The following is a 26,822-nucleotide window of genomic DNA, read 5'->3' as shown; positions in this document are numbered from 1 at the left end:
TGGCCTCTCAGTTGTCCCTTTATCCCTGGTAAAATAGCTGCCCTCTCCAGAGAGCTGTGCACTACTTGTCACTCCTGTGCCCACTGAAAACAGTTCATCAGCTCATATGTTGTAAATGTTGTATACATAATAATACTTAATGTTCTTGTTAATAGACATCTAAAATAAGGCGAAACCTTTTTTATATATGTAACCTGTCAAGCTAACCTTGTGAGCTTCCTCTGTTCTCGACAATATGAATGGATCTGCACATGGCCATTAATCTCCCTCTCCTCACACATAAGTTATTAGGTCAAATCAGCTCTATGACTCTCAATAATCAGCCAGTGATGGGAATTTCTATACACCCATGTGGAGCAATATGGCAAAAAACTATAGTATCTCTTTTGGATTTTTATTATATTGGATCTCTAGGCACTTAATAAGAGTAAATTTTGTTTTGTTCACTTAATTTGCATTTACATTCATGGAATTTAGCAGACACTTTTATCTCGAGTAAAGTACAAAAGTGCTTTGAAGTCTCTATCAATGTATACATCAATATTGGTACACTAGGTGACAGATTAAGGATACCATGCGTCTAAATATATAGCACACATACAATTTGTTTAAACAAACAATAAGTAAAAACAAGTGCTAATTTAAGTATTTCAGGAACAGGTTCTTCACCCATCATTTGAAGAAAGCAAGTGACTCAGCTGTTCATTCCACCACCTTGGTAACAGAACAGAGATCGATGTAACTTGTGCCCTGCGAGATGGTGGGACTAGTCTAGCAGTGCTAGAATATCTGAGGGAGCGTCCTAGAAGTGAAAAGAGCTTTGAGGTAAGAGGGTGCTGGTTCATTTTTGCCTTTAGCATCAGTGTTTTGAATCTGATGCATGCAGCTACTGGAAGCCATTGCAGGGCGTGCAGCAATAAGAGGGTCTGGGACAACTTAGGCAGGTGGAAAACAAGTCACACAGCCGCATTTAGGATCATTTACTTGATAGCAGAGAGTTGCAATACTCCAGTCTCAAAATGACAAGAGACTGAACAAGCATCTGATTGGGCTGTGTGGTTAAAAAATGTCTGAATCCTTCTGATGTTACAAAGGTGAAAACTGATATGAGTGACATGAGCAAAATTACCATTGTTTAAATATGTTAGGGTTGAATGTGGCATTGGCACATTTTCAAGATCCTGACGCCCTTTTAAAATGTTTATTTGAGATGATATAATGGTCATGTGGCTCCCCTTCTAAGGGGATCACCATTCTGTTTGCTGGATTTACTGTTTGACATCTTTGGTTTGTTATTTCAGGTGCAGAAAAGATCATGTTGTATCCTGTCGTATGTGCATGGGTGATTACGAATGTTGGACTCATTAAAAGGGCATGTAGTGCATGTGTCATGTACAAATTTGTTGGATGGCCCATGGTAACAGAGGACACTTTTTGATACATTAGAGGCTACCCTCTATAACATGGAAGCATTCCCTTCTCTGCATTGTCGAGAGATGTACTGAAGTAAGCAATCAGTTGTTTACCTTGACCTTGCTGTTGAGTTGGAACAGCAGTCACAAAGCTCTACTTCTCTGAGACATACAAGTGAAATAGTTTATTGTAATCAGGCCCAGCCAAAGCTGACACAGAGCAAAGATCACCTTTTAACATTTTAAATGCCTGTGTTACAGGTAAGGATCTGGTCTCTGGTCTGCTGTGTGTATTAGGGCTCATGGAGGAGCTGTTTTTAGTGCGAGGTCACAGATCCATTGTCTACAACGAAAGCACTGTTTTATTATTTGAGGTTTTGGAACTGTACCTTCTCCGCATGGGCTGGAGTGGGAGAGCTATTTGTCCACTGTAACGCTCTGCCGAGATATCCTACGTTTTCTCTATAAAACTGCAGGGGTTTTTTTTTAATCTTAATTTGTGACCATTTTACGCTGGCACTCTAAGAACTTTTAAGCAAGTCCATTCTGCACTGCTCTCTAGTCAGGCTGCATACTTATTAAATCATCAATGAACTCAATTTGAATGCTTGAGATGTCTATTGAGGCTAAATCTGAGTCCAGCATTCGTAATCACCCATGCACATACGACAGGATACGATCCCTCCCCTGGCTTCCGGTAGCTGCACGCATCAGATTCAAAACACTGATGCTGGCCTACAAAGCCAAAAATGGACCAGCTCCCTCTTACCTCAAAGCCCTCATCACTCCTTGCACTACACCCCACACCCTCCGATCTACCAGCACTGCTCGACTGGTTCCACCATCTCTCAGGGTAAGAGGCAAGTATACTACAAGACTCTTCTCTGTACTGGCACCAAGGTGGTGGAATGAACTTCCCCTAGAGGTCCGGACAGCTGAGTCACTGGATATTTTCAAACGGCGGTTGAAGACCTACTTATTCAGGAAACACTTAAACTAGCACTTCTTTCCCTATCTTTTGCATTATAAAAAAAAAAAAAAAAAAACACACTTTTTCACTGTAACTTTGAACAAATGTTTTAAACTCATGGTATCTTAAGTATGTAACCTTGTGAGCCAGCATTAATGTATTCAATGCTAGAGACTTAAGCACTTATGTGCGTCGCTCTGGATAAGGGCGTCTGCCAAATGCTGTAAATTTAAAATCTTCTGCTAATACAGGGTTTAATATTGAAGGAATTTCACAGTACCCTTGTGTACTTTCATGTATATGCATACTGTTGAACTTCATATGTCTTGAATTTGGATGTAATATGTAATGGCACAATGAAAAAAGCTGGACATAAATATATTACTCCATTTTGCGTTTTCAGGAATTTCTGACAAGAGAGTGTGTGGATCAGGCACTATGGGTGTTTCAGCTTGTACTACCATATTGACTGCTCGTAAGTCATGCACAAGACTCCATTTTTGAGTTGGGCTTCTTGACAGGAAATATGAGCGTGTTGCCTGGGCTGTTGGTTGGAATCAGGACTCCTGCCTCAAGTAATACTTGGAAAAATTTGAAGGTCTAATCCCTTCTCTAGCTTGCACTGATAATGGGTATTGCCTTTGCTATGGTAGCCTTACGTTGGATTTAACCTGAGTTTTTACTTGTCCTGCTGATTTAACAAATCCTACATCTGTCTGATGTTTTGTCCACAAGGTGTCAGGCATGCTCTCTAGTAGTGCTTCGTCTTCCTCTACTTCATCTTTTGCTATGAGTGTCAGTGTATGCACAATGACGATGGCATTTGCCTCTCTATCCATGTATGTGTAGATACCATGCTATCTGTTGCCTTTTGTGAAATTCTCATGTATTTGTTGTCTGGTGAGATGTGTGAGTATGGATTGTGAGTTGGCTTCCACTCCATGACCTGTGCTGCCTCTTTAATCCTTTAGTACTAAATCTTTAGATTCAAAGCCTTCTGCTACCATGAGAGAGATGTGTGGGGCAGCTTTTGGAATGTGATGCCCTGCCTCTAATTTGTCCATCAGGAGTACCATGACAGCCACTCCCTTTGGGCCTATTATCACATCTATCATTGTTATTTCAAAATGTTTAATTTCCATTAGTCCATTCCACAATTGTCATAATTCCTCATCCTTGCTGTCATAATCATAATACAAGGTACAGTGTAAAAGACTTTTTGTTTCTTTAGTCTTGCCGCATGGCCTGTATCCATATTTTCCACTTCAGGTAGGTTTGATTCAGGTTTATTCCAGTCAGTACATTGTATCATGCTTTATTTGTTTCCATCAATAAGTATTGGCCTATCAGTGTCTTGTCTAAGAAAGTTACCCTCATTCTGCCATCGGTACATACAGTACAGTATGTTTTCCCTCAAACTTCATTCTTTCCTATATGATTCTCTTTTTCGTTGTCCTGTTAAGAAGCTCTAGCGCTGTTGTTACTGGTTGTTTAATAACAGGATGTACAGGGTCTGTACATGAGTACAGGGTTAATGTAATGTACTAAACCTATGTGTTTTCCAGCTGCTGCTTATCTGTGGATTAAGCGATTTCTGGATAAAGCACTCCTATTCCTCCATCTGTTGCTGGCCTTCTCACTAAAATCCTTATTCTTTATACTAAAGATTTGGAGAGTCATGATCTACTTACTAATTCTTCTGCTGCTGAGAAGGTTGATGTCTCTACCCAGGCTTCTACTTTTTTACTCAGGCTACTCAAACTCTTTTCCTTCTCATCCTCATGCACAAGCACACAAGCTACTTAAGCTCCATGGCATGTTAACAAATGAACTCAACATCCTGAGTGACATACTGTTAAACCTTGTTTCATAAAGAAGAACTTATTTTGATACATTTTCTTTATTAATGTTGATGCTCAGCACCAACATTTTCTTTATTAATGTTGATGCTCAGCACTGAGCCTTATTCCTGTGTGTGTTTTTACCCACAAAAATATGTTTACATATGTTCTTCTGAGGCCTCTACATACTACTGGCCTGCTTACCTTAAAATGTTTAACTACCTCATACCCTACGCTTTTCCTTCACCTTTCCCCTACTTCATACTTTACCTTCAGCTTTTTCTTAATTCATATTTTATTACAATATTTTTTATTACTTCATATTTTATCACACATAGTCTCTGTGGAATGTGTCACGTTGAAGCCCAACTGGTTGGGATCTTGGAGGATGTTCTATGAGAGTTAGACAGGTAGGTTTACCAATTACATACAGAATTTTACAGAGCAAAGAGAGAAGTGATACAGGTCTGTGGTTGCTGATGTCTGAGGGATCCAGAGCAGGATTTGTAGATTGTATCAGCTCCAGTTGCATTCCACTTCATGAAGATTTTGGACAATTATAGAGAACATGCCAACATTGCAAAGACTTTTGAAGTCTTCAGCATGGAGGAGTTAGTGTTAAGTCTATATTTGAACTCAGACATTACAGTTGCCTCAGGCTTGCTCATTAGTTATTTATATTATACCTTTAGATTTTTGTTTTTTATCAATGGGCATTGTCTCAAAGCAGTTTTACAGAATATAAGAAATATCCATTGATAAAAGTACAACACAAAGATAATTGAATTGAAATTGAAAATTAATTTTTGGTGTCTTGCATTTGGATGCCCTTATGCATTCTGTTATATTGTTTAAAAGATTTAGGTACATCGCCAGTACTAATAGGGTTTGGTTGCTCCGGGTATTACCTGTTTAAAGACATGTGGGTAAAAGATGTGTAAAGTTGATGATTTTGAAAAAAATCATTTGTTAAATTAAATTGATTGTTCAATGGGAATTGAAAAATTCTTATTAGGTATGAATAGGCTGATATTAGAGTGATAGTTAATTTGTAGATAACTATTATCAAAATGTATGGTTTAAAATTAATAGTCTGATTTTTTTTGCCTAATATTTTAAAGATAGAATTATTTTTATCTTCAATTAGGTTGAATTGATCATTGCTCTAGCAGAACTTAAAGATTTTCTGTGGCTCAGAAATCTAAATGAAACAGGACTAAACCTTTTTATAAATAAAAATCAACTTCCACACTAAGTGTAGTGTTAAAAAAATCCCTTGGTAATTATTTCTTAGTTCCAAGTTACCCAAATATTTTATCGGTTTGGTAATCCTACAGTGATAGTGCCTGAGGCAAGTTTTATGATCAGTCCAGCTTTTTGTTTGATCATGTCATATTTGTAGCTAATGTACCACAGCTTCTCTAAAACAAACTGACGTTTTGTTTTGTGTCAGATTTGTCTGACAGGGTAGAAGCAGAAGAGAGAACAAGAGAAAGGTGGACATAAGAGGGAGGTAAAATAGAACCAAGATGAGAGTCCATATACTGTAGGTGGATTTACTGTATGGGAAACTGGGGCACCAAGACTCTAGGGGCAAAAACATAACCACAGATACAAAATTCAAAACCTATGAATAAGGTACTATGAGGTCTTAATGTCTATGTGAGTGAAACCTCAGTGCTTTCCGTTCAGCCAGTGGCGCCAACCCGAAAGGCTATTCCAACCGAGTTGACACATTGAAGTGTCTGGAATAGTCTATTAATCCAAAATCTACATTTTTAAAAATGTTTTAATGGTGAAGAATCTGGGCTGATTAACAATCCAGAGACTCAGGTGCAACACTCAGGGACTCAGGTGAGAATAATCATGCTTCATGGTTCAGCCTGGCTCCTCTTGATAATGCTCAACCACGCTCACACTGACATATGGTTAAACCTGCAAAAGGCTTTATTACAAGGCAACATTTCTATATGGCACATTTGGTTGAACAGGAAAGTAAGAGCAAACTTGCTGGATGATTTTTCAGAGAATGCAGAATAATTAAACGAATAGTATCTTAATGGATTTATATGTAGGCTGATTAGAAGGAGAATAGAAAGTTCTATAACATGCAAAAGTCTCCTGTCAAATATTTAGAATATTATTGTGGTATTGCTTATACAACTGTGGGTGAAGTTGAACAAATACTTTCAACTGACTAGGTGGAAAATATCAGACAATCACCATTTGCTACAGTGTATATATATTAAAACTGCAGTACAGAGTTATGTAATAGATGTAGCCGTGGGTGTTTTATGTAAGTCTGGATTTGAATTAATTCATTTTCTGACATGATATACTATATGTAATATAATCATAACACCTGAAAACACATTCTAGAGATTCAGTGTTCCTGATAACTCAGGAAAAATATTGGTTAATTGTGGAATAAGGAGCAGCTTATGAAACATTGTTACAAAGTTATAGACAGTTAACAATATAAAAAATTAATTGTGATCTATAGTTAAAAACACATACAATGCTATGAGACTCAGTACATTCAACCATTCTTATGTTTTAAACAGTCTGCATGTACCTAATGGCATCATAACTGACCACAGAAGTGCCTATTCAGCTACAGAAAATTATGTTCATTTAGCTCTTATAGATGAAAAAGATGTATGTTGGATTTTGTGATGCATAAGCGAATGTATTGGAGCGTTGTTTTCAGTCAGGCATTGAGGAACAACATGCGTTTTCTGTTAATGGCACTGTACCCGGCAAGGCTTCTCATTAGTCATCCTGCAAGTACACATAAGAAAATACATTCAAGAATAATTAAGAGATCTCAAAAGGTATTGTAATATATCAAAATAATCCAAGTTTGATTTGGACATCAATTTAGTTATTTACCCATTCATCTTCATCCACCCCCTCGAATAATTCCTGTGGCAGTGGATCTTCCCTGTTCCCCAGCTTAGCTACCATGGCACTCAAAAGCTGCAAAATATGACAACAACATGAAATAAAAGCTATAGAGAAAAAATAACTTAATTCTTACAAATTTGTCATGCCCTTATTACCTCTTCTTTTTTCTGTTCATCTGTCTTTTCTTCAAGATACACAGAAGACGGGATGTACTTCCTTGCTGGTGCTTCCTTAGGAGCCTCGCTCACTGGGTGACGAAAGAAAAACATTTTATTTTAAAAATCATTTAGATTACAATTTTTTTAGATATATTCAGTGTTCATACTACAAAACATGAGAGCACCTGTAATCCGTTTGTTTGGACTTTATTCAAATTTTGGTGCACTGTTAATTATTATAATAATACAGGTGTGTATGCTGTATTATTTGGGCCTGGGGATTGTCAGAATGTAGCTCTTTCTAATATCTGAAATTTTTGTCTTTGAATGTGTGAATGAATAACTTTTGAATTGTCCACAAACATTAAATTTGGATGTCACAGCTTAATTATGGATTAGCTTTTACATAAGGACAATATCCAGTCATAGTTCTGAACACAACAGCTACAAAAGTGAAGAGGGTGGTGTATATTGTGTTTGTGCTGTTTAATTCAGATACTACTGTTAAGCTCCTGACCCATCTTCATGCTGTTTTTCAAGTTCCTTTTGCAAGTGTCTATTCTGTGTGTTAGCCACATACCAAATGATAAACAAACAACAACTGGTTAAAAGAATATTTTGTCTAGAAATCAGATTCTAATCAGGTGGAAATCATTTACAAATGAGCCTTTTGTCTGGAAATGGTGTTTTCCTGCTAAAATCAGATAAAAATAAATTCAAGCCAAAGCTACCAGTATGACCATAGTCTTCTATGAATAGAATGTGCTGCAGTACCAGGGGTCATGTCTTTAGGTTGCATGCTGATTTTGCGGTGCTGTCCATCAGAACCAGAGAGCCAGGCAGCAGCGCTCAGAGCTGATTCCCACAACACTGCTGTCTCAGGGAACAGATCATCCTGGAAGAACTCTTTCTGCAGCAGAATTACATGAACTTTTGTATTTTACACTGCTATAACAGTTGCTGAACATATAATCTGGGTGGTAACATGTTTAAAAACACATTACAGGCCACAAGATGTCACTGTTGTGTTGTGTTTTTCTGAGCTCACTCACTCTGACTCGAGGCACTTTGAAGGCCACTGGCTCAATGGTGGTCTTGCTAAGTCTGACAGCTCTGGCCACCTCTACTTCATGTACATCACACTCTGTCTTTGGCAAGAAGCACAAGCCCTGTCCACACAGGACAACAGTTTAAACATTTACTAACTTAAACAGAGAGAAGAGAGAGTGGGAATTTTGTACTACCTTGTGTGGCTCAGAGGATTGAAAGCTGCTGCACTCCATAAAGTAAGGGGCTTCTGTTATGATCTCATAGATGTACACGCGTATGTCACCCTAACAGGGTAAAATAACATGTCAAGTTATAACATTAAAGCATGTGATGACTGCATTAACTAGATAGATACTGTGGTATTCAATAAATAGCACATTTGCAATTTAGATACAGCACTTCTACATCACTTTTAATAAGGTCCAAAAATAATTTATTTAAAACAGATATGGTTTGCACATTTCCAGCACCTTCCCTGTAAGAATAACAAGGCTGGTGTCAGGGTCATAGAATGGGATAAGAGTTGAAGGTGACACGTCTGCAGGTACAGTAGCCACGGGTCCAGAGGCTAAGGACTTAGCAGAGAACAGGTAAAGATGTCGCTCACTGCGACTGTAGGGAAAACCAAGAAAGAAAATCTTTATTTAATCTTCTTACGATTTACCAAGCCAACATACCAGGTAAAAGAAACAACATTATGTTTTTTGTTTCTGTTGTCTGTTAATATGTCATTGTGCTCACCAGTCAAACCCTGACACCAGAAGGTACTGGCCATCACACACCCAGACTACACGTCCACCTCTGTGGCCCTCAGGACCAGGGCCCTCCTATTGGAAGAGATATGAAAAAGAGTAAGAGAGCTTACGCTCTTGTCCCAATGTTATACTGTATACTGTATGGTTTACAAATAGCATTTAAAGAACTTGCCTGAATAGGCTCTGAAGACTTGCGTGGGTCAAACACACGTACTTTTCCATCTTTACACACAGTAGCCAACAACTTACCATTGGGACTCCAAGCTATTCCAAATATCTGCAAAATATTTTTCATATATATGACAGCAGTCTGCTATCTGGAAAATGAGCTATTATCATCTTTCAGCTCAGGCAGTCTATTATCTGTTGGCAGTCTATTATCTTTTAGCCTGTTTAGAGTGCACCTGGTACTGTATAGAGACTCTAACCTGGTCACGGTGTCCACTCAGTTTTTTGGCTTCACTTCGAGTTTCCAGGTCCCACAGTCGCACTGTCATGTCATATGATGTGGACACCAGTAGACCTGAGGCGTGTGGGTGAAACTTGATGGAGTAGATTTTCTCAGTGTGTCCTGTTGAGGGGCCAGTCATGTTACTCAAAATGAAGAAGGAATTATTATTTTAGAGAAATTTGTCTTTTCTTACCCTGTAGAATACACTCAGGTATAGTCAGTGTTTCTACCAGTCCACCTTCTGGAATCTTCCACACACGGATCTTTGCATCATCACCAGCTATCAAAAAATGGAGGGGATTAACACTTAACATGTCTAACAATTATACATTAATTACAAATCTAAGTTATTTGATCTGTGATATTACATTATGCTATTTGCATAAAATGTTGAATTTGGCTCTGCCATCCGTGGCCAGGAGTTAATAGCCTAGGCAGGAGGTGTGGCATTACTCTCTGCCTCCTATTTGTCATAGTGACAAAGATCAGATCGTCTCGCTGGAGCTGTGCCTTACTTACTCATATGCTCACAGCTCTCAAAAGATAAGCTTAATTCAGTGAAACATTTTAAAACCTTACAAAATACTGCAAACACCATATTAAGTGTTAAAAGGTTTTTATATTGTTGGAGCTGATGTGAAGCAGTTGATCTAGATTCAGTCTCCTGGCATTAGATTTATTGAAATATTTGCTTAAAAATGATGAAATGGCTAATATTCAATTAGCGCAGAGAAATTTGAATTTCCATCCATTAAGCAAAATGTGTTTGCTTTTAATGTATTCACATAATAAATGCATATACAGTAATCCATGAGTATTCTGTGGACATTGGAAACAACCTATGAAATACAGCTCAAGTAAAAAAACAGTTTTTATAGCAAGAAACATGCTAAGTGAAGAATTCACAGCTTGAGGATGTAAAATGAGCATTTTGATGCTTAAGATGCCATACAGAATTGGGGATGTTTCTGATATATCACACAGTTTACTGATCCCAGCATAGAGGTATATGCTCAATATCCTTAGTAACTACTCACACCCAATACTACGATCCACCTTATTGACTTGCTGACTTATTTGCAAATGGGCCTCTTGAACAGTGGCACAATCAAAGAATAGATGGTTCAACCTACTTACTATTTAGGTAGAAGGATGGTGGTTGTAAAAGGAATTCCCATTAAAAATTCTACTTGTTTGTGATCTCAAGTGGAAACATTATGCAATTTATCATCTGGGTCTAAGGTTCTGCATGAGTACAAATGTCCTACACAGTTCTTATAAAGTAAAGTCTCTTTCTAACTCTGTCACCTTTGTTCTCCCCACTACTTCAAGAGTAAGGCATAGGATCTCTCCCTGGTACCAGCATTTCTTAAAACCTCCTTTAATAATCCCATGCAGTATGCTGAATTAAAATGTGTCTCTCTGCTATTGATCACTTTTTTCAATTCAATTTATTTATATAGTGCTTTTAACAAGCAGCTTTACAGAGGCAAAGCAACAATAAAATGTTTAAAATTAAGTTAACATTTATCCTTAATGAGCAAGCCTGAGTGACGGTGGAAAGGAAAATCTCCCTGAGATGAGATGAGAAAGAATCCTTGAGAGGAACCAGACTCAGAAGGAAACCCATCCTCATTTGGGTGACACTGGACAGTAAATAATGTAAATGGAAACAATGTCCTTTCCACAACAGTTTCTAGTCGAGTGGAATTGTGCCACCAATTCCACTGCTGCTGAGGAACTAATAGGTCAGCGCAATTTCTGAGTTCATTATAGACGTAGCACTAATTCCTTTAAATGTTCTCCAATGAATAACCGAGCACAAAGCTGATCGACGCAATGGCAGTACAAAGACAGTGACAGTCTCCTAGTGGTTCTATCCACAGCAATCCCATGGGTCACCGGCTGTCCATGAAGATCTATACACAGCATTGAGCACCACCAGGGGATGGGACTCCAAACAGAGGTAGGGCATCAGAGTGGACCAGGTAAGTCCGGAAAGAGGAAGCTGTCACACTGGGTATTCAGAACACTGGCAGCACGGGGGGCCATATGACTCCTTGGGATTCTGCTCAGGTTTATATCACCTACTTCTATTAACAAATCAATTGAGCTTTTAACATTTTATAAAGGCAAACCTGCATAATGTTCCTCGTTATGCCAGTCACACATCCTTGCAGCATTCCAGGGAATGGAAAGGTTCCATATTTTTTCACTGTTTAAATCAAATACTATGGCAAACATTTCTTGATTTTGGCTTATTAAGCTAAAATAGATTATTTTAACTGACGTACTTTTAAACATCCATTATTCTTACAGAGCTATTATAGAGAAAGAATGCATGTTTGAATTACTAAGGCCATCTTACCAACCACCAGTTTGTAAGGATCAAAAGGGTCCCAGCAGAAGTCAGCCACATTCACAGAGTTCTGGATGGTGGGCAATGTTGTGTCTGGAAGTTTCCCAGGTTGAGAAATCTGCAATTTAATGTAACAAAATGCTGTATGTGATTTGATATCCACATACATGCCTTCAAAAAAATCAGCTTAAAGAACCTGTACCCTATAGTGGTACAGGAACCAAAAACAACAAGAGTTCTTTAACTACATTACATTTAATAGCCTGTTGATGGATGCACTGACATACTAATAAGTGACATTTAAATTACAAATCATTCTGACACAAATGCTTTTAATAATATAGCACCTCAAGCACAGCAATCTGCCCTCCTGCAATGGCCAGAGGCACTGCCACCCGCTGTGCATTGGCAGAGAAGCCATCACACTCGCCTGGTGTAGTTAGACTCATGCCACGCAGGTTGGTGATGTGTGTGTCACGATGCAGAACAGTGCCCTGAATGTGACGGAATCTGGAGCTTGGACCTGCAAAAATACAGTAAAAATATAGTTTATCAACAATCAACTGAACTTCAACACTGCACTAATCTCTGCCAATATGAAGGCTTGGGGAAAACAGGTGGTTACCCAGCATGTTCTGAATGGCACGGGAGCTCTGGCTGGGGCTGGGGATGAATCCAGAGGACAGATCGCTGGTGGAGGAGGGTGAGCGGGATGGAGCCATACTGTTGCTGGGGGTACTGAGGGCACTACTGGAAGTGGAGGGCACCTGAAAGACAGGGAATGTTTTAGGCACATGGCAACTAGCATGGTAACCCTTTGCTTTTTTAAAAATGCATCTCTTTACTTAGCATCTTGGAGAATCTGACTGTTCACATTTGCTTCTGTTTCTGCAAGTAATCTCTCTCTCAGTCTCTCACAGACATTCTGACATTCTTTTTTGGTCTGAAAAGTCTATTGCACAATACACACGTTTTACAACCCTTTTTTTTGTAAAAATTTTTGTTTGAAAAAATTAACATTTTCTCAGAGTGTTTACAAAAAATAAAAGCAACAATTTATTTTTTTCAGAAAAAAGAAACCTTGATTAATTTTGTCCATCACTAATTGGAAAAGCTTCTTAATGTCCTCTGACAAAAGCTTATTATTATTATTATTATTATTATTATTATTTATAAATAGTTCTTTTTCACAAATCACATGTTTTATCTAAAAAGGTATTTTATTTGTTAATTATTTGGAAATCCAAAGGTGCTAAAAAGTATGGACTTGATTATATTTATAATGTGTGGTGCTACATTATTGCACTGTGGTTCTGTAAATTATTTTTTTCCACAAACCTCTTTACTTTTTCTATGAGGCAGCTCATTTGCTGTGACCTGTTTATCTGGCTGAGTTTTCCCCTTTGGCCTCTTGTCTGGGTGGAGGCTAAGCTTTTCCACCTGTCAAAAATGATAGAACATTTAGGTTTGCAAATTTAAAATGCCAAAACCTTTATTAAATGACTAAAAGCCTTCTATAGACCAGTGATTAAATTACTCTAAATTTAAATTGCATTAAAATGTAAAATGTTAGTAGTCCATTTCTAAACTGGGAAAAGTCCGTACTTGCTTGTTCATTCCTTGCCACCATTCATCTGCTGTCATGGCTGCTGTGTGGCCTGCAGTATCTGGATATAGGTCAGGATGGAAGTCCTGTCCTGCCTGCCACACACACACACACACACACACACACACACACACACACACACACACACACACACACACACTTTCCTATGCATTTTCATAATTCTAGTTTCCTATGCCAACGCTTCTTTCTAAATTTGATCATATATATATATATACACTCACTGAGCACTTAGAAACAGTCATTTTAATCAAATCTAATTATCCACAAGCAAGTACGTAAAATTAAAATTATAAAGTTCAGCTAAGGGGGGTTAGGTTGGGTGATGGTTTTGGAGGTTGATTTTGACCTTGGAATGTTGCCAGGGCTAGTTCACAGCAGTCATTTTAATCAGAATGGTGCAATAAAAAATTCAGTGAGCAGCAGTTCTACAGAGGGAAACATCCAGTTGATTGGAGAGGTTATGAGAAAATGGACAAACTTGTTCAACAGAAAGGCTACAATAATTCAGATAACCACTCTGCACAATTTGGTGATCACAAAAGCATCCTGGAATGCACATTGAACCTTGAGGTGGATCGGGCTGTTGTCAGCACAGGCATAACAAAACTGGACAGTTGAAGACTAGAAAAATGTAGCCTGATATGATGAATATTTTATCTTGACACATTTTGGGCCTGGTGAACCAGTGAATCATTGAATGAATGCCAAAGCCAATTTGAGTATTGTTGCTGACCATGCGCATCCCTTCATGGCCACCTTTTAATGCATACTCCCAGCTTGATAACAAACCATGTCACAAAGTATGTTGTTTCAAATTGGTTTCAGGAACATGACAATGAGGTCAATGCGTCACAGTTTCCTTCCTAGTCACAGGATCTGAATCCAATAGGACACCTTTTCAAGATAGTAGAACGAGATTCACAGCATGAAAGTGTACCTGAAAATCTGCTCGGATTCCATAAAATAATCATGTCAATATGGAAAATATCAAAGGAATATTTTGTCACAAAGAACTGAAACTTTAAGGGCAAAGTGCAGCCCTACAAAGTATTAGTGTATGTCTATTTGACACTGTATGAATGAGCAGAGTGGAAGCAGCGCATGCCCATAGTGCTTTCACACTTGCAGTGATTGTTTATTTTAAATACAAATGAGGTTACAGCTTATGCCTCTAGGTTGAAAACCTCTGCAATAGACTTATAACTATCAATGCACTTTATATAACATTGATTTGTTTTATTCACATTGTTTTATTTATCTTTGTTTTTAGTGTTGTACGAGTAGTTGACAGAAAAAAGGCCACAGAGAGTGGGGTAGCCTATGTGGATTGAGTGCCGGCTTGTGAATGGAGAGTGAACCAGATTCTGGAGACTGTGTAGGCCATAGGAGAAGGTTCATTTCACTTTCATTTTTATTAAACCACTCTGTCACCTGTTTTGCTGTTTGTGTTGCTGCATTATCATCCCAATACACAACACCACCTTTAGTCTACAATGTTTGAACCACTGGGTGTACATGCTCCTCTAGAATGGTTTGGTTGCCCTTTGCAATGATGCACCCATCTAGCATAAGTAGAGGGCCTAGGGAATGGCACAATATTGCAGCCCAAACCATCACAGATCCACTCTGTGCTTCACTCTGGGCACTCATATGGTAAGCTTCTTCTTCTTACAGGCATAAAACTTTCAAAACTATTTTAGCCAGTGTTTCAATTTCATTGTCCAAACCCTGTATATTTTTCACAGTGCTCAAAGTCATATGGTGACTATGCTTTTATGGTGAAGTTCCTACTTTTTCTTGTCAAGCTATATATTCTTACCAGAAACAATCCACTGGCACTTTTATTCCAATCCAAGGGCAAAAACAGACTCTGCACCAAAACAATCTCAGCACTTCTGCTTTTGCTCCTGTTCCTGCCACAGCAATGTACAGTTGTACAAAAAGATTGCAAATCACTAAAATAAATTTTTAGTTAAAACGGTTCATATGTCACAGAAGAGTCATAAGCTTAAAATCACCTGCCTAATATAGTCCATCTTGTGCTGCCAAATCAGCTCTAAATCATAAAGGCATGGGGAGTCCTTAAGACCGTTGCGAGTGTGTTGTTGTATGCGGCACCAAGACGTGTGTAGCATATCCTATAAGTACTATCAGACGTAATCAGACATAGTTGTCCAGCACATCCCATTCTACAACCTGATCAGCTTAAGATCTTGTAGATCAGCTTGATCAGCTTGTGAATTTTGAGGATTAATCAATATTATGAATTCAGTAACGTTCCTCAAACCATTCCTGGACAATTCTTGCAGTGTGGCAGAATGCATTGGTGCACAGCAGTCAACATGGGCAATCTGAATGGTCTGTGGCTATGCAGAAAACTGCGATGTATATGTGATCTGACACCTATCAACCAGTTCAGCAGTTTGTGCTATAAAAGCTCTTCTATTTGTTTGGGAAAGACGGACTAGCCTTCAATCTACATGCACATCAAACTTAAGTTTGTAGAATTTCAGATGATGCTCTGAAACAGTTGTCTAGGCATCAAAATATGGCCCTTGTCATCCTTTTGTGTACTTGTCTAGAATCTAGCTCTTACCTTGCGAGGTACCTGGTAGCTGATTGGGACAATGAAATTGTCAGACAACTGCATCACCCGCAGCACTTCACAATGTCCTACATCTAGCGCCAGTTTGGGCACGATTGCTATTCCACGTGTGGACGCATCGCACAGGCATTGGCTCACTATAATGCAATGAGACAGCATACTCATACTCTATTAAATATAATTATATAACCATATTAAATAACCATAAGATGACTGATGCTCATTAGGTACACTGTAATCAAGTCTGTTCTTTTCAAAATACTTCTCATTTTATTTTTTAAGACTAACCTTGTGAAAGGCTTGGCTCGCCTGTGGTCACCTCAAAGCAGTCGATCACACTGTCTCCCTGATAAAAAATTAAGGTAAGGATAAACTTTCATATTTAACAGTGTCCAAAGTACATAAAAAATGAAACATTGACTAACTAATAAATATAAAGCAATTTGTTATGAAGACATTCAAAAAGAGAAGACATAATGTGTAAAAAAAAAACAAGACTCACCTTTGCTGACACTATGAGGAGACTAGTATCAGGATCATACAATGGCATTAAAGTCCTGGGTGTTAAAAAGACAAAGCAATGAATAATTATTTACATATTACTCTACATTTCCTGTTATTCAAAGATAATATGTAGCTAGAAAGCAGAAACAAAATATAGCTCAAGTTGAGAGTGTCACCTAAGCCTTTAAAGGTGCATCTGAATGTTTCCAACCATGACAACTGACCCCATAAACTTTTAAACATATACTTTTGATTTTTTAAAATATGATTTTTTATATATAACTGATAAACCTTTCTGTGAGAACAGATTGATATTGTTTAATCACTTACTAAAAAAAACTACAGTCCACCGTGGAATTCAAGCATATAATATAATTGCCAGGGACATGCAGGAATTGTTCACCAATACAATGATATACACTCATGTTTGCTTTTACTGCTGTAGAGCTGCATATTTGTGACCTCCAAGCAATAATTATAGAGTTAAAATTTTCGATGTAGGGACAGAAGGTAGCTATTATGTGCAGGAAAAATGGGCAAGCATAAGATCTGAATGACTTTGACATGGGCCAAATTGTGATGATTAGATGACTCAGATCATCTTTAAATCGGCAGGTCTTGAGTGGTGTTCCTAGTATACAGTGGTTAGTACCTACCAAAAGTGGTATAAGAAAGGATCCAAGGTCTATTGATGCATACAGTACATGCATGCCCATGCATGTGAGCATAAAAACTAGACAATAGAGCAATGGAAGACAGTGACCTGTCTAATGAATTCTGTTTAATTTTACATCATGTGGATGGGGTAGTGCATGTGGATTATTTATCTAGGGGAGAGATGGCAAGCCACCAAAGATAATGTGATGGGCTGGGCAATGTACCGCTTGGAAACCTTGGGTCCTGGCATTCATCTGATTTCTTTGACATACAGTATACCTCCAAGCTAAAGTTGTTTGCATACCAAGTACAACCCTTCATGCCATCAGTATACCCTAATGGTAGTGATATCTTTCAGCAGATTAATGTACCTGAAACACTGCAGAAATTATTCAGGAATGTGACTTGAGCCTGACAAAGAGTTCAGTATATTGTCTTGGCCTCCAAATTCTCAAGCTCTCAACCCGCTCAAGTTGTTTTTGTTATGTGCTGGACAAACAAGTTCGACCCATCAAGGCCCCACCTAGGGAATGGCACAATATTGCAGCCCAAACCATCACAGATCCACTCTGTGCTTCACTCTGGGCACTCATATGGTAAGCTTCTTCTTCTTACAGGCATAAAACTTTTAAAACTATTTTAGCCAGTGTTTCAATTTCATTGTCCAAACCCTGTATATTTTTCACAGTGCTCAAAGTCATATGGTGACTATGCTTTTATGGTGAAGTTCCTACTTTTTCTTGTCAAGCTATATATTCTTACCAGAAACAATCCACTGGCACTTTTATTCCAATCCAAGGGCAAAAACAGACTCTGCACCAAAACAATCTCAGCACTTCTGCTTTTGCTCCTGTTCCTGCCACATGCCACAGCAATGTACAGTTGTACAAAAAGATTGCAAATCACTAAAATAAATTTTTAGTTAAAACGGTTCATATGTCACAGAAGAGTCATAAGCTTAAAATCACCTGCCTAATATAGTCCATCTTGTGCTGCCAAATCAGCTCTAAATCATAAAGGCATGGGGAGTCCTTAAGACCGTTGCGAGTGTGTTGTTGTATGCGGCACCAAGACGTGTGTAGCATATCCTATAAGTACTATCAGACGTAATCAGACATAGTTGTCCAGCACATCCCATTCTACAACCTGATCAGCTTAAGATCTTGTAGATCAGCTTGATCAGCTTGTGAATTTTGAGGATTAATCAATATTATGAATTCAGTAACGTTCCTCAAACCATTCCTGGACAATTCTTGCAGTGTGGCAGAATGCATTGGTGCACAGCAGTCAACATGGGCAATCTGAATGGTCTGTGGCTATGCAGAAAACTGCGATGTATATGTGATCTGACACCTATCAACCAGTTCAGCAGTTTGTGCTATAAAAGCTCTTCTATTTGTTTGGGAAAGACGGACTAGCCTTCAATCTACATGCACATCAAACTTAAGTTTGTAGAATTTCAGATGATGCTCTGAAACAGTTGTCTAGGCATCAAAATATGGCTTACAGGACTTACTGTGCAAAGCTCAGAATATAAGATCAGATATAAAATTACATTTTCATGGGCATCATTACAAATAATTTCCTTCTATAACTATGTACAGTATGGTGAAAATGAATCATGCTGGTCTTAAAAACTGATAGAGAATTGACTGCAAAATTGTTTGTACTTATCAACAGGTTTCTTGTCCAAACACACACAAAGACACACAGTACTGCTGCTATTAATTCTTTACTCTGCATACAGGAATGTGTGTGTTGATTTTGCCTCACCTAACAGACAACAGCATGATAATCATTATCTCATGGTCAGCTTTTTCACAGACCACAAAAATGTCTTAAGCTATTAAACTGGAACCACAATTCTGAACAATACTCTATAGCCACTACATGATCACATAACAGGGTCATGTACACCAACACAGCTTAGCAGTCCTTTCTTTCATTCCTTTTTTAAATATTTGTCTAATGTCAGCTAACTATCGTACTGTGGTTTATGATTGATTTTGGGTGTGTCCATCAAAGTGTGCGAAAATGAAGTTAATGGTGTTTTGGACTGTATACTCTACAGTTCACTTTATCAGTCTGTTGTAAATTAGGCTGTGGTAGTGTGGGAACTGGCCATGACAGTTCTGCAACTGTGTCTAATTCCTCTTCCAAAAGGGATAGATGCATATCATGAAGTAATTGGTTCATGACACAACATTTCCCAGAGGAAATTTGAGGTTCTTTTAGGCGGATGGTATATGCCAAAGATTATACTTTGGGTTCTGCTGGTGACATTTAATACATTTAATAACTTTCTTAGAAGGTTTGACTATTTGAGTTTGCATACTGACAGTCTGTTCACATTATCTTTTATCACTTTTTATCTTTAAATTGTTAAACCTATTCCAGTTTCCTACAATCCATCACAGCATATAAAGAGAGCCTCTATTCATGTTAATATACTAGTCACCAAAGACATATCAAGGTTGATGTCCTGGAATAGCAATGAAATGATGCTGTGTAGACTTTTCCCTCAGGAACAAAGAACTCTGACTGGAATGTAAAAGATAATGGTTGAAGAATTACACTTTAAAGTACACGCTGCTCCAATAATTCTTTATATGGTAGTATTTCATGATGACATTTACATTGTTAGGTCTTGTTTTGGTTTAATAATTAAATGGATAAAAACAATTAGATCTAGTACATCTAACATTTAATACTTGTGAAGTTTAAATGTGGTTATCATCTAGTGGTGAAATCAGACTCAAATATTTTAGAATAGAAATGAAAGTCTAATAAATACCATAATACAAACACTGTAGAGACAACATTAAATGTTTTTTTTGTGTGGTGACAGTAAACATCTATTCTTGGACCTCCAGCATAAAAACCAGACATAGCATAAACTGGTCTGTAATTATCTAGTATGGACTAATAGGCTGGACATTAATACTTAATCACAAATCACAAGTTTTCAGTTCCCTATAAAAAAATCCATGAAATACCTTTGACTTTTAGCACTGCAGAAATATATACATTTAATAACTGATGATAATGGACTAACTGTGTTGATGGCAGCTTGTCAAAAACACTCCCTCCCCTCCCAAAAAAACACATACTAATTGGCTAATTTGAAAGATACAAAAATCTGACCTAAACAGAGACGCAAATTAGTTCAAATGTGATACGGAATAGTAATAGAAGCAAAATAATTACCACAATCCACAGTCAAGAATTCTGGGTCAGACTAAAAGCCAGTCAGCATAGGATTACATGCATGCTAACACTACCTTGTAAAAAAATCCTCATTCCAGCTACATAGAGTCAGGTGCATAGGTATTTGGACAGTGAAAAATTCTGTGTAATTTTGTCTCCACCACAATTAATTTAAAATGAAGCAATCAAATGTGATTGAAGTGTAAGGGGATTAACAACATTGCATTTTGCATTTTTATTGCACTTGACCTCAACCACACTTGAGCATGCTTTTCACTCTCAGAAAAAAGACCCACAAACAAGCAGCAACTCAAGACAGCTGCAGTAATGGCCTGGCAATCATCTCAAGGGAGGAAACTCAGCATTTGATGATGTCCATGGATTCCAGATGTCAATAAATCTGGAAAGTATTTTAATGTATTCCTTATATTTATAAGTATAATCTAATTATAAGCAAAAATCTAAACAAAAATCTATAAACACTCAGAAAATATGTTTTTTTAACCTTATTAGCATAAAATTAGATCATAGTGAATGCACAACCAGCAACTTTGATCTGAAGCTAAAACTGTAAAATATAAGATCTCTCAAATGAGTTTGTCACATTAAATGTAGCCTATCCAACTGAGTTATAGTTATATACATCAGCCACGACTAACAGGCAGGGAAAAAGGTGTCACAGTTACTCATGGTGATAAACTAGGTGCCAAGCAAGAATCTATATATATGTTCAACTCATTTGAAGTTCTTCATACTAACATATGTAAACACAAAAATAAGTCTACTGAGTCAATTTGTTTAATTGTTATTTACAGACCTCAGGGGCCATATTCTGAATCCCTCTGTAAATTTACAGATTTCATTTCAAACCTTGCTGTTTCTTTATACAAAGCATTAATTGTGGGACACTTTAATATTAATGTTGATAGGTTAGAAGATTCTAATTTCTTCTTCAAAATTATCAACCTGCATACTGGATCCCTTATCCACATGTTTCTTTAAACAAATATTACCAGTAGCTACCTAACCCCTTCTAAAAATAATAAATTCTTCATTTAACACTGGCTACTGTATGTGCCAAAAAATTTTAAGCTAGCGGTTATCAAACCTCTGGTTAAAAAAACTGACCTTGACCCAAAGCCAGCTGTCCAACTATAGGCCAATATCAAACCTCCCCTTTATCTGCATCCTAGAAAATGTTGTAGCACAGCAGTTATGCTCATACCTACATAGGAATAATATTCATGAAATGTATCAGTATCAGGGTTTAGGCCTCATCATAGCACAGACAGCACTGGTTAAAGTTGTGTCTCCTTGTTGGTGTTACTCAATCTTAGTGCAGCTTCTGATACCGTTGACCATGCTATTTTACCTGATAGGCTAGAACATGTTGTTGGTATTAAAGGGACAGCCCTCTTCTGGCTCAGGCCTTATTTGACTGATCACTATCAGTTCATAGGTCTAAATGGTGACTACTCTAAACATTCTTAGGTAATGTTCAGTGTTCTGCAAGGTTCTGTTTTAGGCCCATTGTTTTTCTCCCTATAAATGCTACACCTTGGTGCAATTATTTATAAACATGGTATTAGCTTACACTGTTACGCTGATGACACACAGCTTGTGTTCCAGCCAAGTCAAATGTTAGATACCAGCTTAATAACATTGAAAATTGTATGAAGGACATAAGACAGTGGATACTTACTAACTTCCTCCTGCTTAACTCTGACAAGACAGGAGTTTTACTACAGGCAGACAGAAGTAAGCTTTCTGATTACAGAGTAACTCTGGATGGACTTTTATTACATCATGTGCAGCAACAAAAAACCTTGGAGTGATTATTGATACCGGTCTCTCATTTGAAGCTCACATAAATGATATCACTAGGGTAGCCTTCTTTCATCTCAGAAATATTGATAGGAAATTTGATGTAATTACATGATGCAGAAACACTAGTTAACCTTAATCTAACCAAAATCTACTGTGTACCTAGGAAGTCCATATTCAACATCTCCATGGTTTGTGTCTCAAAACTCTACAGGTTGAATATAGGATTAATCTCTATAGATCAGAAGAATGCCTTTGACGGAATATGTGTTCCTTTTAAAGTGTGCAGGGGAGTAAGATTGGGTTGCTCTCTGTCTGGTATGCTCTACACCTTAGCCACAGAAATGTTTTGAAACAGACTAATAACTGAATTAAAAGGGCTCTTGATTCTTGGATGTCAGAATACCTTGTGTCTGTCAGCTTACGCTGATGATATAGTGATAACAGTGGATGAACAGAGTGTCATTGACATAGTGCACAATGTCTCTAGAGAATTTTGTTTTATATCCTCAGCCAAAATTAACTGGAACAACTTACTTGGAACAGGGAACAAACTCTTTTGAGTTTTCGAGTATTCAGGTGTGTACCTGAGGGATGAGTCAGTTGTGCAAAAAACTGGGAAGAGACAGTTGAGAGAATAAAAGGCTGCTTAGACAAATGGAAATGTCCTACAGGGGACGCATGCTAATTGTTAACAACCTACTGACAACCACCCTTTTTTTTTGGGACAGGCAACACCTCAAAGTGTTTTATATTCACCTAAGGAAGAAGTGCATAGTGCACCTAGGAATACATAAAAAAAATTCTATAATACCATACAATGTTGAGTTTTATTCCTTAATTTCAAAATACAGCTTTAAACAAATCTGTTTAAAACAGCAGAAGGAATAGTAAAATAATGGAAAAAAAAAAAATAATAACGGCTTAAATACAGGGATGGATGCTATATGTTAAAAAGTATAATGACAATTACAAATTAATGTGTATAAAACTATGTTGCTTGAAAGAAACCCTTATTATATGGAATATATGTACTAAAAGCATTCACTGTTACATTGTCCTCTGCATGGCAAAACACTCTCTTGGCTGAATAATCTTTAATCTGATGTCTGGCCTAAACATTTTGATGCCACAGTATCTTCTTTCAACTCTACCACCACACTGTGAACATAGATCTATCCATCAGCCCCAAACCCCAAACACACATACACACAATCAGATACTCACATTCCTGGGCCTTTTAGAACAAGTGATCAAGCATATTGTGAAAAAGTGTCTTCAGTAACACACATGCCTACTTACATCTGTGCCGCCTACACAGACTGAAGCACCATGTTCATACATGTCTGCTTCTATAACCTTAACTCTAACTCTAGGAAAAACACACACCTGAAGAGAAAAACAATAATATGTGTACAAAATGCTAAATGAGATCTAACACAGGAGAGTACTGTTGCCTCTTAAATATCTTAGAAATAAAAAACCTGCAGTGTTAGAATAAGTATAGAATCTTTCCTATAGAAGTGTGTGTGAGTGTGTGTTTGTGGATCAGCAAAATCTGTTTGATAACACAATGCTTGAAAAAAACAAACATGATATCGACAGAAAACAGATAAAACTATTAAACCCACCACACAGAACAAAAAAGCATAAAATTAATTCTTCTCACAATTGTCGATTACAATAGCTTTTTCCACCAGCGTAAAATGAATAGATAAACAAATAAATGTATTTTAGGAATTGAACACATTTTGTTTGTTTCTTCATATGTGTGTGTTTGGGTACTCCACACTTCCCTCTGACACACACGCATACTACGTACTGGTGTTGCCCTAAAGCTAAGTTACAATTCCAGGCATCAAACCACAAAATCTTAACAATGAACAACCACATTTTACTCCTGACATACACACAAACACACACATGCATACAAGCACACACACACTTTTATCTATGTGAAGTATTTCCCTTGACTTGTGTGTTTCTATAGCAAAACAATGTTAGGCAACCCCCTAATGCTTGACATTCTGAAGAGTTTTTCGAATGCTTAAATGTTATAAATGTACAAAAAGGTGTAGGTGAAGCTGTTTGGAAAAGCAACGAAAACCAAATAAACTACTTTAACAACCTATAGATGTGTGACAAACTAATTGAAAACCAGTGTTTCTGATAGACATTTTGGTGATTATGGCTGCAGATTAGGTAGCATGTTGGTTCTCTGCCTGTTGCTTATGTGTACTTAAAGATAGCTTATTCTTATTATTATTAAAGAGAGCAGGTAGATACCAAATGAATAAAAATGGAAATAAAATGTAATATAAGCAGTTATTTTTCCTCTTTGCTTTACACACAAACACTTTCACAAATCAGAATAAAATTTAAGAGCAAGCCAATGGTGGCAAAGAAAAACTCCCTGAGAGGATATGAAGGAGAAACCTTGAGAGAAACCAGATTTAAAAGGAAACCCCCCCTCATCAGGGAGACACCGGGAAGTGTGATTAAATAATTTCCTTTTTACAACTGCATATAGTTAGTGGATTTGTATAACCAGGAGCTTCTTTTTGAGCAGCATCTGTACAATCTTTCTTATTTTTTTATGCATTTAACATAAATTCAGTTGTTAACATCAGTTGTTCAATGATGGATTTCTTCCTGTTCAATTTTCCACTCTCTACGAACATGAACGAACACTTCTCTATCATCATACAATGTCACAGGATAAAACACAAGAATAAGTATTTAGCATTTGGTATCCTCATGAATAGTATTTTTTAAAATGTAGTGGATTTCGTGGGTTCTTTAAAAGGGCTTAAAATGTAAAGAATATATGAAGACAACCACACCCCTCTATGCTGTAAGTGATTAAGAAGCCATGTGTGTTGGTGGGAAAAGGGCAAATAGAAACCATAGAAAAGATGAAAAAACAGTCCTAGAGTGAGTCTTAGTAAAGGTCACTACCCAGGCATCCTCACCACTAGAGTCACCATTAGAGTCTAATTTTCCACTTGTTTCTTCAGCAAACAGTCAAGAGTCATCAGACACATAGCAGCGGGAGCTTTCACTGAAGACAATACAAGATGTCAGAACTGGTCCAACAATGTAGAGAGCAGAGAATAGAGTGGCTTTATTTCACATGGCAATAAATAAATATATTATACTGTATCAAAGACAATGCATACATGGATCAAAATAGCAACATTATACTATTAAAGCACAACAGACTTTCAATGTTGCCCCCTACTGGTGCGTGAGCTGAAGAGAGAGAGAGAGAGAGAGAGAGAGAGAGAGAGAGAGAGAGAGTGTGTGTGTGGTTGTTGGTACTGAGAAGAATTCACGTCTGGTGTGAAAAAGTCTCTAAAACATTGATATATTCATATTCTTTCTTTCTTTCTTTCTTTCTCACTCACTCACTCACTCACTCACTCACTCACTCACTCACTCACTCACTCACTCACTCACTCACTCACTCACTCACTCACTCACTCACTCACTCACTCACTCTATTACAAGTCCATTATATATATATATACACACACACACACACTCTTACTTTGCTCACACCTTTGCCTCTCTCTCTCTCTCTCTCTCTCTTTTTATTTTTTTTTTTTTTTTATTTTTTAAGTCTTATATGATGCTAGTAATATTTTTTTTCCTCAAGGTAATTTAACTTCTGCCAATAACAAATGATAAGTGTGATTTCCTGGGATAACACATGAACCATGCTCAGTGAGAGGTGTCAATGTTACATGTCTCTCCTTCTGTGTATGTCTGGGTTTATTCTTCTTGTGGTGTAAACTCCCCCATCACATTCTATAAATCCAAATTCACCACATGAGGGTGAGAGTGAATGAACATCCTTGTGTTTATGTGTGTCAGCATAAGCATCTCTGCCAGGTACATGGATTTTCTTTAAACAAGTAGTCTTGTTTACAGTCTCCTTTTAGCAACATTAGGTTCAAATTTACAGGACTCTAATGTTTAAGCAGGGCAGTGTGTTGAGATCACACAACACAGAGCTATTACTCTTACTAACTTACTCAGCAGACAGAAATGTATAAAACCAGGCAACCTGGCAAACACACTTATACACACCAACTGCTATAAAACAAGAGAGATGTAGACCAAATCAGTGCATGGGAGAGGTCTGATTTGTTTGTTTTAATCACACACATGCAAAGAAGATAGATGAGAGATCTAAGTCAGTGTTTTAATTCCAAGGTATTAAATGTATGCACATGCACACACACACACACACACACACACACACACACACACACACACACACACACACACACACACAGAGGGAGACACACAGCCAGAAGTGATGAATCAGATAAACACCTCTGTTCTGTGCCAGGAGGTGCAGGTCAGTTGCTGTATGCCGTTCTCTCCCAAACAGCCTGTCACTAAACTCCCAAACAACTGTGATGCCGCATCCCTTAACAATTCCATAAATCTTTAACGCAAGTGCAACAAAAATGTTTATGCAGTTGAA

At 37.6% G+C, this 26,822-nt stretch overlaps 1 protein-coding gene across 1 annotated transcript in view; it reads right to left on the bottom strand.

Annotated features, from left to right (window-relative positions):
• Nucleotides 1-6,147: 6,147 nt before the first annotated feature.
• The window catches only part of coro7 (coronin 7), a 106,399-nt gene continuing 85,724 nt past the window's right edge, over nt 6,148-26,822 (bottom strand). Inside the window, exons 10-28 of the mRNA XM_060892810.1 lie at nt 16,638-16,692; nt 16,424-16,481; nt 16,127-16,272; nt 13,509-13,604; nt 13,242-13,343; nt 12,529-12,670; nt 12,251-12,426; nt 11,913-12,021; nt 9,738-9,824; nt 9,522-9,664; nt 9,266-9,370; nt 9,080-9,165; nt 8,809-8,950; nt 8,533-8,622; nt 8,341-8,457; nt 8,063-8,198; nt 7,286-7,377; nt 7,116-7,202; nt 6,148-7,004 (exon numbers count right to left, since the gene is read on the bottom strand). Coding sequence (XP_060748793.1) covers nt 6,996-7,004; nt 7,116-7,202; nt 7,286-7,377; nt 8,063-8,198; nt 8,341-8,457; nt 8,533-8,622; nt 8,809-8,950; nt 9,080-9,165; nt 9,266-9,370; nt 9,522-9,664; nt 9,738-9,824; nt 11,913-12,021; nt 12,251-12,426; nt 12,529-12,670; nt 13,242-13,343; nt 13,509-13,604; nt 16,127-16,272; nt 16,424-16,481; nt 16,638-16,692 — 1,978 coding nt within the window. The 3' untranslated portion in view covers nt 6,148-6,995. The remainder of the gene's footprint in view (nt 7,005-7,115; nt 7,203-7,285; nt 7,378-8,062; nt 8,199-8,340; nt 8,458-8,532; nt 8,623-8,808; nt 8,951-9,079; nt 9,166-9,265; nt 9,371-9,521; nt 9,665-9,737; nt 9,825-11,912; nt 12,022-12,250; nt 12,427-12,528; nt 12,671-13,241; nt 13,344-13,508; nt 13,605-16,126; nt 16,273-16,423; nt 16,482-16,637; nt 16,693-26,822) is intronic.

Source organism: Tachysurus vachellii, chromosome 18 (genome assembly GCF_030014155.1).
Source record: "Tachysurus vachellii isolate PV-2020 chromosome 18, HZAU_Pvac_v1, whole genome shotgun sequence".
Classification (NCBI taxonomy): Eukaryota; Metazoa; Chordata; class Actinopteri; order Siluriformes; family Bagridae; genus Tachysurus; species Tachysurus vachellii.
Note: the sequence above shows the minus strand (reverse complement) of the source record. Positions and strands in the feature narration are given on the sequence as shown.